A 14,915-nucleotide genomic window follows, 5' to 3' on the forward strand; every position below is an offset into this window, starting at 1 on the left:
GGGCCCGGGCAGTCTTGGACAACTGTCGACGCTCCTCAAAAGTGGGGCGTGTTCCCAGTCTCCAGAACACCAAAACCTCCTCAATCACCGAATCGGCTTCCTGCAACTCCCTCATGTTGCCCACCAAACTAGGCAAAACAGAAACTACGGCCTGGGTAGCTTGTACACCCAGATCTACCCCTGATGCTTCCGTCACTTCCTGTGGAACCTCGGTCCCCAGTAACAACTCTCTCACTGCCCCATGGCTAGCAGGGTCCTGTCTGGAAAGTGCATCGGCATTCCTGTTACTCCTTCCTGACCGATACCGGATCTCAAAATTAAATGCTGCAAGCTGCGCAGCCCAGCGCTGCTCGGTAGCCCCGAGCTTTGCAGTGGTCAGATGGCTGAGAGGGTTATTGTCAGTGTACACAATACACTGCTGCCCTAACAAGTACTCCCTAAATTTCTCAGTCAAGGCCCACTTGAGCGCCAAAAACTCCAACTTCATGGAGCTGTAGTTGGACATATTGCGCTCAGTGGGCCTAAGACTGCGGCTCGCATATGAAATTGGCCGTACTTTACCTCCTTGTTCCTGTGAAAGGACAGCTCCTAAACCGCCATGGCTAGCATCTACCTCCAAGATAAAAGGCAAGGAAAAGTCGGCATAGGCGAGTACTGGGGCGCTGGTAAACCTACTCTTCAGCTCATCAAAACTCTGCTGGCACTGTTCAGTCCAGGCACTAGAAAAACCCTGCCCTGCTCGAGCCCTAGGCTTAATAGCAGCCCATGCGGCAACCATTTTATGAAGAGGGGCTGCCAATTTTGCAAACCCCTCAACAAAACGGCGATAGTAGCTTGCAAAGCCTAGAAATGAACGTAGCTCTGAGGCATTAGTGGGGCGTGGCCAATTAGCCACTGCCTCAATTTTACCGGGATCGGTTGACACTCCCTGTGCTGAAATAACATGTCCCAGATACTTTACCTCACGTTGGAAAAATGCACATTTACTCAATTTAGCCTTCAAGCCCTCATGCTCTAAACGACTTAGAACCACCTCCAACCGCTCTAACTGCTGAGGTACCGAGGAGGAGAATACTATGATGTCATCAAGGTACAGAAGTAAAGACCTACACTGCTGGTCCCCAAACATCCGTTCCATTAAACGCTGGAAGGTGCTTGGGGCATTGCAAAGCCCAAAGGGCATGCGATTCCATTCAAACAACCCAAAAGGGGTACAGAATGCGGTCTTAGGTCTATCTCTCTCAGTGACCGGAACCTGGTTGTATCCACTTGCCAAATCCATAGTGGAAAACCAGCAAGCCCCGGTCAAGGAGTCCAACGATTCCTCAATGCGAGGCAGAGGGAACGCGTCCTTTCGGGTCTTTGAGTTTAGCTGACGGTAGTCGACGCACATGCGTAGACTACCGTCTTTCTTTTTAACAAGGACAATTGGTGACGCGTACGGGCTACAACTCTCCCTTATAACTTCCGCCTCCAAAAGCTGATTGATGTGAGACTTCACCACCTCATATTCTGACGGAGGTATACGCCTGTAACGTTGCCGGACAGGAACGGTGTCTAACAGGGGGATGTCGTGAGAAATCAAACCTGTACATCCCAAGTCACCCTCGTGCATAGAAAACACAGACTGGAATCTGTAAAGCAGATCCCTTACCTGACCCTGTTCTACTTCCGATAAAACAGACAGATCAAGTGCTTCAATTTGTTCCTGAACAAGAGGGCTCGCTTCAGGGACTATAGAACCCACCATTGCCGCTACAGACCTGACCTCACTAATTCCTGATGGCAAGCTAACCACACAAACATCATTTAGTGTACCAAGGACAGTGTTAGCATAGAGCAACACGTCGATGGTTCCCACATTTACCACGGGTAAATAAACAGTACCTCGCGTAACTTGCACTAATGCAGGGGAAGCCAACAACCCAGCTGGTAACCCAGACTCTGGAGGCTCAAAAAGAACAGTGTTATTGGCATATTGCTCAGAACAAGTAGCTGCCACAAACTTCATCATGCCGCCTGGGATACGCCATGGTCTCCTCCCTCGCACTCTGACCCTTCCTGAACTTACCTCAGGAGGCTGATTATCAACTAGACGACAATGTTGCAGCGCTTGTAGAACAGAATTTGGAACCTCAATGGTCGGAGGCAATTCGAAAAGGGCAAATCCCATGAGCAGAGGGAACAGAGTGACTTCGGGCCCTTGTGCTTCCTGGCATACCCTCCCTCTCCCATCTAAGGGCTTCGCTACGAATCTCCAACAAAGTTAACGTAGGTTGCTGACGTATCAACTGTTTTAATTTGCGATGGAGGGCGCTATCAAAAACATGTTCGACAAATTGGTCTCGCAGTAAAATATGTGAATTTGGCATACCGTGAGGAGACTGTTGTTTCACTTGCTCAAGGAGACCCATCAGGACAAGGGAGAACTCCAACAAGCTCTCCCCTTCCTGTTGCTTTCTCGAGAAAAAGGCCTCCTGCAATGAAACATATGACTGTGAGCAACCATACAATTCTCGCAAAGCTGAAATAATCCTCCCTGGGTCCCTACGCTCCACCTCTGGGCGGTACTTAATCTCTTCCCTTGCCTCCCCTTCTAAGTGGTCAAACAAATAAAACGCCTTATCGGTTTCAGACAGGTGACGAACGCGCATACAAGCCTGGGCCTCCTCAACCCACTCTTCCATGCCAATGCCAACCCTGCCATTACATTTTGGACACTTTCTGTCTCGTGGTACAAAAACAAATCGTTCTGGTCGGGTGACATCAACATTACCGTGTTGCAAAGGAACAGAAGGCCCAGGTAAAGAAGGTGGTGCATCAACAGGACCTGGAGGCACAGGAACACGCTCCTGACGCAACCTCTCATTGTCTGCTTTAAGCTGATCAATCATTTCCCTCAATTGTTGTAATTCCTCTTCCATATTTTAACTACAAAGTCACTTACCAATGAAAGAAGAATAAGCCCACAATAAGGGCTAGAATTAATACACAAGACGTGCACTGCTGTTCTGCTGCCACTCCAAGAAAAAAAAGTCAATCCTATAATACAAAAACAAAAGAGAAAAAGAACAGACAAACAAAAACAACAACAAACAATTGTACAATTAACCCACGTCTCTGTCTCAAAGTGGAAACCCTGCCGACTATACGCCAGAATGTGGCGAGGTGATGGATCGGGTAAATTACAGTTACACTTATGAGGAAAAGTATAACTAAATGGAGAGCAGACTACGCCACCCCGTTTCACTAAACGGAGAAATTTATACAAGACACGCTGGTTCGTGACCACAGACGACAAGAGACGTGGATCAGAATACAAAAATACTTTTTTTATTTTATCAACAATAATTTAATATATAAAAACTTTGAGGTGGACAAAAGTTTTGCACTGTTAAGTGTGCACCAGGCCAGAAATAAAGAAAAAAAAACAATAAAGAACACAAAAACACTTTTGGGCTGAGGCTTGCCAGCAGGGAGCTAGCTGGACAGTGAGTGTCCTAAAATCACACCACTCATCAAATTCCACTCCACACAACACTCACACTCACTAGGTGAAAGACACACAGGTGCCAACGGCAAAACACTCTGTGAAGGAACCACCACCAAAAGAGGACAGACAGCTAGCTTCCCTGCACGGGGCGGGCCTTCAGCTCCTGAAAGAAACAAAAAAACAATATAATATACTTTCACAGTTGACTGCAAACGTATGAAATTATAATAAAACAACTTCAACAAAAAAAAAATCAATACTCTGCAAATTACTGGGCACAGTAGTTAACCTGGCTGGTGGTGACCTAAAAAGTTCACAATATGGCCACGTTACAGCCGCCAAAGGCTATGAACCAGAGTGAAATGAACCACAAAAAAAATACAATTAAACATTAAATCACAAAAATCGAATCCAGGATTACAAAAACAAGAAATTACAAAAAAAAAGAAAATGTTGCTCCCTTCACAGTCTTTGAGGAACGCACAGGGTGAAGAGCTCAAGGATAACCAACCAGCTGGTGGTGATATACATTAAGTGGGGCTAAATTATACCATCACATGTAGCTACGTCATGCATGGACGGGCAGCTCGGAAACTAGCCACACACTAGTATCACCAGCGTTTACCACCATATGCAGATGCAATATAAACTAACGGAAGCAAATAATGAATCACAATGGTCACAGTAATATTAAATGGCAGCAGAACAAAACAGTGCCGTCTTAGCGACATTGTCAATGGAGCATTTTGCCCCCGGTCCACAGTGATGAACCGCTCACAAGTGGTTTAATGCACCAATGGTAGATCGCTAGGCCCACAGAAGATTTAGTTACTCACACGCAGTCTCGTTCACAATAGGCAACCCGCAAGTGTACAGAGATGTTGCATCTCGGATAGGGACAGCCTGCACCCAAAAGCAACGTCGCATTGATTCGAACAGTAACCTGGCTCCCACGGAACTGCGCACGCACCCACAACAACGTCCGTGACGATGACGTATACCCGGTGGCCTGAACTCCGCCTTAAGTAAACCAGGGGTGGCCGCCGATAGGCTGTCACCCCCGTCACTCAACACAAATCACAGGGCGGAATCTAGCCCGCCTTGCCACACAAGCATCCGTTGCAATTTCAAAAATGTTTTAAAAATGTCAAACAAAAACTTTAGAGCTAGTAATGGAGGCTTCAGCCATTGATAGCAGACCAATGCAGTTATTAGAGTGAGAGAAAGAGAGAGAGATTAAACACATGTGAATTACCTGAGGCAATTGGGTTTTGGTTCTTTTACTATTTTCGGCTGTAAGGACCTTTAAAATAACTGAAATAATTTGTCAAAATGATATGGAACTGTACTGATAGCGTTTTCCTGAATATAATTGCACGTAGGTGTGCAATTATATTCAGGAAAACACACAGTTCTATATTAGTACAGTACAGAACATTTGTCAACCAATCAGATTCAAGCATTCAACAGCCCCGTAGTATAAACTAATTTATTGAATGAAAGATTAATTCAAAATGTTAAATATTAAAAGTGTAACATTTGTATTCCTACACTGAGCACAGGTTTACAGTGACACAAACAACAACAACAAGAACAACAAAAATCTAATTAATAAATAGTTAGCATTAACTATAAGCAGTTATAATCAAACAAGTCACAATGCATAAAGAAACAATATTTTTTCATGATAACTTCGACATTTTCCTCAATCTTTTCAAAATACTCCAGTAAATCCTCATCAGACACTCCTGTCAATCATCCAAGGCTCCACCCACACAGTTGCATGAAGACTGTAATGTTTTGTTGTGTGCCATCATCCACTACAGCATATTCCTGTTAGTCTGAGACAAAAATGAGACAAAAATTAGATTGATTTACCAAGTTCAACCATTTTGAAAGGTTTAAAAGGCACACTCCAAGTCCGTCTGCAGTGGTGTCAAGAGAAGACTGGACATTTAATAGCAAAAGACTAATCACTATTGACTGACAGTGAGAAAAGCTGGACACTTACGGGAAGATTCTCATAAATTGTTACATTCTCATACAGAGGGATGGTCATTTTAGGAGCGTTGGTGCAAGGATGAACAGCCTTAATGGAAGAGAGATAGAAGAAAACATGAGAACCAGGAGAAAAATTCAAAACAAAACTAATTTTGGAATTAGCGTAGGCTCAAAGAAAATTAAGTAAACGTACCACCACATTCTCATACACATATGAAATCAGCCTATTTTCAGAGTTCATACTTATGCTATCAGAATTGTTTGTGGTGGACTAAGAGGAAGAAAACAGAAAGAAATGTGAGAAATCCAGTAGTGTTGCGATCAGTTCATCTTCAGTGGCAAACCCTGTATTATTTGAGCCCATATTGTACTGAAACAGACTGACCTTGGACTGCAGTTTCCTCCTGTTCACACAGCTGCTCGAAAAGAAAACGTATTATATTAACACAACATAATATTAAACTACATAACTAAAAGTAAATTCAGACTCTTACCAGGTTAGTAACACAATGATGACAGCAGCTACAACTCCACAAAGTGATGCTACCACTACTGTATGATATATCTTCCAATATTTCACTGGGACAAGAGGAAAGATGAAGATTAACTGATCAGTTTACCTCCATTTAAAAAGAGTAATGTAAGTATATGAGCCGCTCTACCTTTAACAGTGACAGTTACAGCGTCTGATCTCTGAGATCCATGTTGATTGTGAGCCTGACAGTAGAAGCGTCCACTCTGTAGTGCACTGAAACTCTGTCCAGATCCAACAGCTGAGGTTTCATTCTCCTTAAACCAGCTGAAGTTCAGAGCAGGAGGGTTTGAGTCACTGATGCAGTTCAGAGTCACTGAATCTCCCTCCACTATTACACCAGATCCACTCATCAACACTGAGACGCTCCTGGGTGGGTCTAAAACAGAGAAACATTGATATCATTAACAATCATATTAAACTTTGAATTACAGATGTTTAGAGGATTTAATGTCACAGACACTGAACCATCATTAACTCACACATGACATTTAAGGTCACGGCACTAGAGTATTTCTCTCCATGTTCATTTCTGGACTTGCACTTGTATTCTCCACTGTCATCAGAGCTGATCTTTGAGATTCTGTAGATTCTTCCTGATCTTAAAATCGTTCTTCCTTTAAACCAGCTGATTTCTGCAGGAGGGTTTGAGTCACTGCTGCAGTTCAGAGTCACTGAATCTCCCTCCACTATTACACCAGATGGACTAACCACTATAAAATTATTCTTTGGGGGGTCTAAGCACAAAGTTGTAAACATCTACATTAAGCATCCTTATTTATTACATTACATGCTTGGAACAATTATTAAAGAATGATGCAATACTCACACATGACACTGAGCTGAACAGCAGGAGAGATGTGAGTGTGTCCGTCTACAGCACAGCTATATCTGCCTGAATCCTCTCTTCTGACTGACTGCAGCAGGAGTTCATTGTTTCCGTCTCTTCTCTCAGTTAATGGCTGTGAGTTTCTGTACCAGATGAATGTTGCTCTGTCAGTCAGAGCGCAGCTGCTTTTACATCTCAGATTGACTGAATCTCCCTCTGTCACTCTCTCAGGAGACTCCACCTGAAGATCTGAACACAACACACACATTATATCTAGTGCTGCTGTCATACACTGATTATTATTCAACATAATGCACAGAAGAAGAGATAAACCTCATCAAAGTCACCTGTGACATTAAGAGTTACACCAGGTTTACCAATCCATTTGTCTTTATCAGTGATGAATCTGAAATAGTACATGCGTGAATCCTTCAGTGTCACATGACTCAGTCTGATGGTGGATTTCTTCTTTTTATCTCCCAGATATTGAAGCCTCTGACTGTATTCAGGGTCCTCAGACAGATCTCGAGGACCTACACGTGTTTTGCTCCAGAACACTTCCTTGATCTTATATCTAGAAGGGTATTTATAAGTGCATCTCATTATCACTGTTGAGTCCTTTAGTGCACAGATGTGTGAAGGACTGTAACTCACACCCCAATCAGCACTAGAAACCCCTGAAACACAGAATTTATCATCAAAATATGTTGTATAATTTGATAGGTATTTTATCCTTAATAAATGCTTGAAATATGCAACATGCAATACATCAATGAGTGCAAAACGAATGTACTGAGTGTGTCTGCAGAGTGAAGAGTTGCAGTGACTCACCGTGAATCATGAGCAGAAAGATCAGAATAAGAGGAGCCATTCTGACTGACATCACCGTATAGCAACACCTACAACAAACGCACAGACGATTTTCAAAATGACATTTTTGGCATTTTGTAATTAATTTAGTTGATAGAAATCCCCTGTGAGATCAGCATAGGGGCGACTCGACAAGTTGGACGCCCACCTGTATCTATTACAGTTTTTCTCAATTGCTTTGGCTCAATTCTGAAATTCTCAGAAGTTATTTTTATTATTATTATTATTATTTAACAATAGGTTCAGATCTCAGAAAAATAACATTTGAATTTATTATCGAATAAGTAAATTGCATGTGTTTTGACGGATGTGTGCAAAAGAATAAGTACAATTGTCTACAATTTGCACAGTAACTTAATGCAGTTAATTCTCATTGATAAGATACAATCTTTCAAACTATGTCTAGTGACAACATTGGGGTAAGCTGAGCCAGATTTTACTTAAGAAGAAATGCGACTATATTTAAGAATATCTCTTGTCAACTGGAATGATGAAAAGCATCTAAAACACTGTAAAAGCTGTATTAATAAGCATTGTTCAGTTCTTTCTGCATGGCATACTGGATTAGATTTGCTTGGCTAATAGATTATCAAAGTTTTGAACATACAGTAATATTTTTGTATATTTTTGGGACGGATTTCTATAGTCTATGTGTCACATGCCTGTCCTGTCTTGTGCTGCACATGGGTGTTTTGTTATTTTGGGCCATGTGCTCCTGTCTATTGTCCAGCCCCTCCCATCTTGTTATCTGATTATTGGTTTATTTGTCCCACCTGTCTGTCTCGTTACCCTCCTTGTTTGTTCCCCTATTTAGCCTCCCTGTGTTTGTAGTCCTGTGCTGGTTCGTTTGTCCTAGTTGCTTGTTCCTGGTGTTTCCTTCCCGTTTTGCAATCTGAGTTTTTGAGTTTGTACCTTGTCTGCCGGTTAATAAATTTCCTCTGCATTTGAATCCTCGTCTCACATTCATTCATTCCGTGACAGAACGAACCAGCCTGATAATGTGGATTCAGCGGAGTGAATTTTTTTCTGGAGAGGATAAGGAATCTTCAATTTCCTTGTTCGAATATTTCGCCAGGTGTGCTCAAAGGACTATGGAGGAGGAGGGGACCACGGCTGACGACAGTCAGCTGAAAGGAGAGCCTTCACCGCTGATCCTGAAACGGAGGAGAGGGAAGAACCCCTCCGTGACAGTTCCGGTGGTCCCAGTTCCGGTGATCCCGAGTCCGGTGGTCCCAGTTCCGGTGGTCCAAGTTCCGGTGGTCCCGAAACGGAGGAGGAGAAGGAAGACTTCCTCCATGCCTGTTCCGGTGGTCCCGAGTCCGGTGGTCCCAGTTCCGGTGGTCCCAGAACTCCCTATCATCAGTCCTGCCATGGCCAGGAGGGCCGTGCATCTCTTCTATGCTATAGTGGTACTGCATGCGTGGAGGAGACACAGCACGTCTGCCGAGCCTGTGTCAAGATGGCCCAGCCCGAGACTGTTCACGTCACGTCTGCCCAGCCAGAGACTGTTCACGTCACGTCTGCCCAGCCAGAGACTGTTCACGTCACGTCTGCCCAGCCAGAGACTGTTCACGTCACGTCTGCCCAGCCAGAGACTGTTCACGTCACGTCTGCCCAGCCAGAGACTGTTCCTGAGCCTATGTCTTCGGACAAGATGGCCGCCGCCGCCGAGCCTGTTCACGTCATGCCTGCTGAGCCTGTGTCTTCGGACAAGATGGCCCAGCCCGAGACTGTTCACGTCATGTCTGCCCAGCCCGAGACTGTTCACGTCACGTCTGCCCAGCCAGAGACTGTTCACGTCACGTCTGCCCAGCCAGAGACTGTTCACGTCACGTCTGCCCAGCCAGAGACTGTTCACGTCACGTCTGCCCAGCCAGAGACTGTTCACGTCACGTCTGCCCAGCCAGAGACTGTTCACGTCACGTCTGCCCAGCCAGAGACTGTTCACGTCACGTCTGCCCAGCCAGAGACTGTTCACGTCACGTCTGCCCAGCCAGAGACTGTTCCTGAGCCTATGTCTTCGGACAAGATGGCCGCTGCCGCCGAGCCTGTTCACGTCATGCCTGCCGAGCCTGTGTCTTCGGACAAGATGGCCCAGCCCGAGACTGTTCACGTCATGCCTGCCGAGCCTGTGTCTTCGGACAAGATGGCCCAGCCCGAGACTGTTCACGTCACGTCTGCTCAGCCCGAGACTGTTCACGTCACGCCTGCCGAGACTGTGTCCCCTGACAAGATGGCCGCCGTCGAGCCTGTGTCTGTTCCTGAGCCTGAGCCGGTGGTGTCTGTTCCTGAGCCTGAGCCGGTGGTGTCTGTTCCTGAGCCTGAGCCGTTGGTGCCAGTTCCAGTGCCAGTTCCAGTGGGGCCAGTTCCAGTGCCTGAGCCGGTGGTGCCAGTTCCGGTGGTGCCAGTTCCGGTGGTGCCAGTTCCGGTGGTGCCAGTTCCGGTTCCTGGGCCGGTGGTGTCTGTTCCAGTGCCGTTGCCGCCCGAAGGGGTTTCACCGCCCTGGCCGCCCAAGGGAAAGTCTCCGCCCTGGCCGCCAGATGGACTGACATTTCTGCCCTGGCCTCCCGAACTGTCCATTTCCCCTGCCCCGCCCTGGTCTGTCCCTCCCGTCCCGCCCTGGTCCGTCCCTCCCGTCCCGCCCTGGTCTGTCCCTCCCGTCCCGCCCTGGTCTTATGGAGCGTCTGGTAGCCGCTCCGTAGGGAGGGGGTAATGTCACATGCCTGTCCTGTCTTGTGCTGCACATGGGTGTTTTGTTATTTTGGGCCATGTGCTCCTGTCTATTGTCTAGCCCCTCCCATCTTGTTATCTGATTATTGGTTTATTTGTCCCACCTGTCTGTCTCGTTACCCTCCTTGTTTGTTCCCCTATTTAGCCTCCCTGTGTTTGTAGTCCTGTGCTGGTTCGTTTGTCTTAGTTTCTTGTTCCTGGTGTTTCCTTCCCGTTTTGCAATCTGAGTTTGAGTTTGTACCTTGTCTGCCGGTTAATAAATTTCCTCTGCATTTGAATCCTCGTCTCACATTCATCCATTCCGTGACACTATGATTAAAGGTCTGGTTGCTTCACAACTTCTAAACATTCATTCATCGTGTGAGCCATCACTCGCAAAATTATTCATTCAGTTATCAAAATCTGTCAGACATGCATGTATATTCCATAAATGTGACCCTGGATCACAAAACCAGTCTTATGTTGCACGGGTATATTTGTGGCAATAGCCAACAAAACATTGTATGGGTCAAAATTATAGATTTTTCTTTTATGCCAAAAATCATTAGGATATTATACTGTATGTTCAAAACTTTGATAATCTATTAGCCAAGCAAATCTAATCCAGTATGCCATGCAGAAAGAACTGAACAATGCTGCTTAATACAGCTTTTACAGTGTTTTAGATGCTTTTCATCGGTGATGTGAGTCAGAATGGCTCCTCTTATTCTGATCTTTCTGCTCATGATTCACGGTGAGTCACTGCAACTCTTCACTCTGCAGACACACTCAGTACATTCGTTTTGCACTCATTGATGTATTGCATGTTGCATATTTCAAGCATTTATTAAGGATAAAATACCTATCAAATTATACAACATATTTTGATGATAAATTCTGTGTTTCAGGGGTTTCTAGTGCTGATTGGGGTGTGAGTTACAGTCCTTCACACATCTGTGCACTAAAGGACTCAACAGTGATAATGAGATGCACTTATAAATACCCTACTGGACATAAGATCAAGAAAGTGTTCTGGAGCAAAACACGTTTAGGTCCTCGAGATCTGTCTGAGGACCCTGAATACAGTGAATCATGAGCAGAAAGATCAGAATAAGAGGAGCCATTCTGACTGACATCACCGTATAGCAACACCTACAACAAACGCACAGACGATTTTCAAAATGACATTTTTGGCATTTTGTAAATAATTTAGTGGATAGAAATCCCCTGTGAGATCAGCATAGGGGCGACTCGACAAGTTGGACGCCCACCTGTATCTATTACAGTTTTTCTCAATTGCTTTGGCTCAATTCTGAAATTATCAGAAGTTTCAAGTTATATATATATATAAAAATGTATGTATGTGTATATGTGTGTGTGTATATATATATATAGTCCTTGCATTCTTTCCTGTGGCTCAGTGACACACCTTGAATGAAAGGCTCATTATGGGTGTGAACTTCTCAGGTGTGAACCACTAAATATTCATGATGGTGTTGGATCGTTTACGCCCCATCCGCATATTGCCTTTCCAAACTAAAAGTGTTTCACAAAATTTAAATCAATGTATTGTTTTATGTGAATGGTTAGGCAGGATGATTTTCACATCATTTTGAAGAAAAAACTCTAGGCGACGACATCCATTAGTCAAAAGTCTTATTGACACATATTTAGTATGTGTTTTGTGGCCTTATTTCAGAAACTTTCATTTTTATTTTCTTCAATAACCATGCATAAACATTATTCTCTCAAAAATGAAAAAATGTACATGTTATGATAGCCCTGTTTGTGCTAAATAGAGTGTAATTACACTTTTGCCATTAATATGTTTATAAGCAACTGAAAAAAGCACAAATGTCAGGGCATGTCAGAACATCTCAAGGACCCCAAAAACACCTCAGACCCAGAGGGTTAAGTAAAGATTATGTTCCATTAAGATATTTTGTAAATTTCCCACCTTAAATATATAAAACATTTATTTTTGTGAATGGATGCAGAAATATCGCCAATAGAAATTGACAACTTTAAAGGCGATTTTCTCAATATTTCAGTTTTTTTGTACCCTCAGATTCCTATCCTAACAAACCACACATCAATGGAAAGATTATGTATTCAGCTTTCAGATGATGTATAAATCTCAATTTAAAAAAAAATTACACATAAGACTGGTTTTGTGGTCCAGGGTCACAAATACCTATGACATGGGATGTTTGTAATGTCTGCCAAATTGGCAAATGACCTTACATTGTAATGATTCAGGAATCACAATCTCACCAATCAACCAATAAAGTTACAGTACTGGGAAACATGAGGGTTTCCCAGTACATTTTTATCTACTGTTGAGATCTGTATCTAAAAAGCTCAGTGAGATTATTTTATAGTATAGAAAGCAGTCAGTCAATAAGAAAGTAGAAAAACATGACAATTGAATATCACATTTCCATGGTGGAAAAAACAACAACTAGTGTCTCTCTCACAATGACAAAAATATAAATAGTTATTTTGGTTGCACTGTCCAACTTACTGACACAATAACTAGGTTTTGAAGCCTGAATGAAATGTTTCGGGTAAGTTGCTAAATTTTTCAGACATGCAATTCAGTTGTTATGTTGCAACAGCTGTGACAACTGAATTTACAGTTTAGAGAATGATTAGTTTCAGAAAATGCACCAAATCGATTGAGAAAAACTGTAAAAAAAAAAAATTATAGTAAAAATAAAGATTTCAAATTTGTTTTTTATGCATAGATTTTGTTGTCTTAATGCGACCCAGACCTTTAATCATAGACTTTATAAATCCATCCCAAAAATATGAACTATTGTATGTTCAAAACTTTGATAATCTATTAGTCAAGCAAATTTAATCCAGTATGCCATGCAGATTGTATTTTATCAACAACTGATAATGGGTCAAAAATACTAAAAGAAGAAACAAGTGGGGAAATATCTAATCCTCTGGCCACAGATAAGCTTTAAAAACTATATGACCAAATCTTTGACCACAGCTGGAGGAACTAGAGTTTTCTTTCTCTTATTTGTGTCCACTGTTCTTTTTATTCTATTGCCTAGGGAATATCATCAAAACTAAAAAAAGAAATAATAGAAAAACCACTAAAATAAGAAAGAGATATGAATGTCTGTCTTACCGTGCTCCTAGTGACCATTTGACAAATACTGAGATCAGGGCCACACGCATCATGGCAAACCAACATGATTTAACTTCCTCTTTCCATTTGTGGCAAAAAAAAAAAAAAAAAGAGAACCATTTAAAGGGGACATATCATGCTAAATAAATTTTTTTAGCCCTTAAATGCATTTTGTTGTATATTTGGAGTGTTTAGAAGTACAGAAAAGTTGAAATTAGTCTCTTCAGGTCCTTCGTTGATATCTTTATATTCTGTTTTGGTCATATTTTTCAACCTGTTCCGATTTTTCTATTCTCTATTACGTTTTTTGAACTATTACGTCACAGTATTTGCAGCAGAACTGCCAAATAAGGACACCTACTCCCGGCCCAACACTTCGAGCAATCCTCCATTTTTATTTCTCGCTGTGATTTTGTAGTCTAAGCTCAAGTATGCAGAAGTTACGAGAGAGTAAGTCAAAATGTTCGGTTGTTGGATGTAGTAACCCACATGCTTCATTACACCGTCTCCCAGCATCAGAACCTCTTCGAAGTGGCTGGTTGAGTTTTATTTTTAACGGAAATGTACCCATAAAGTAATTTTTGTGTGCGCGAACACAAAGCACTTCCAGGATAACTACTTCAGCAACAACAGGGGTTTTCCTGCATTGAACTTGATTTAGCGGCCGCCAAAGCGATTTTTTGTCCCGCCAAAGTCTTATTTGATTGGTGAGTAATGTAGATGAACTGCTGTGCTTGTGACAGGGCGCATGTTTAACTGAAAGAACGAGCAGAGAGAGAGACCCGGTCGCTCTCTCTCTTCGGAGCCGGCGAAAGTGTAAACAAGACTTCGCCGTCTCCAAACTAGGCGCTGTCTTGCTCTCTCTCCCTCGCACATATTAATCAAAATAAATCGACACGGTGGTAAAAGGTCGGAAGACCAAACTTTCATGTGGAGCATTCGGAGATATTTTCTTCCTGAATTACTGTGTGAATTGTGCTAAATAAGTTGCCTTATCTTTTCTGAAAAGCGTTCCAGGCATTAAGCTGACATAAAACAACACTTTAATAAAACAAAAAAAAATATCCAATGATGAAATGTTTTCTGTGTTGACACAAATCTTGGATGTCCAAAAGTTTCTGTGTCGCTAGATAATCTTATCTCTGCTATCAAACTTCAAAAATGGCCGAACGGGGTGGAGTTGAACCGAGTGTCGCCTCTGCAACCTGGAGAGGGGGCGGGGTATGAAGTGTCTCATTTGCATTTAAAAAGACCGCACCAAAACGAGTTGCTCTCAGACGCACATCAGAAAAGGGGTAGAAAAGGGGCCTATGGAGCTATAATAATGAGGAATTCA

The 14,915-nt window shown here is 43.0% G+C and overlaps 1 protein-coding gene and 1 long non-coding RNA gene across 2 annotated transcripts in view; both read right to left on the bottom strand.

Moving 5' to 3' along the window:
• The window catches only part of LOC309493638 (sialoadhesin-like), a 190,702-nt gene that overhangs the window by 72,056 nt on the left and 103,731 nt on the right, over nt 1-14,915 (bottom strand). The window contains exon 10 of the mRNA XM_082162792.1: nt 7,203-7,532. Coding sequence (XP_082018918.1) covers nt 7,203-7,532 — 330 coding nt within the window. The remainder of the gene's footprint in view (nt 1-7,202; nt 7,533-14,915) is intronic.
• LOC309494011 lies at nt 3,312-4,599 on the bottom strand. The gene is made up of 2 exons (XR_014204188.1): nt 4,330-4,599; nt 3,312-3,656 (listed from the first exon to the last, which is right to left on the bottom strand). It is a non-coding gene; the product is annotated as an uncharacterized lncRNA (long non-coding RNA).

Source organism: Leuciscus leuciscus (genome assembly GCF_965113295.1).
Source record: "Leuciscus leuciscus genome assembly, chromosome: 3".
Taxonomy (NCBI): Eukaryota; Metazoa; Chordata; class Actinopteri; order Cypriniformes; family Leuciscidae; genus Leuciscus; species Leuciscus leuciscus.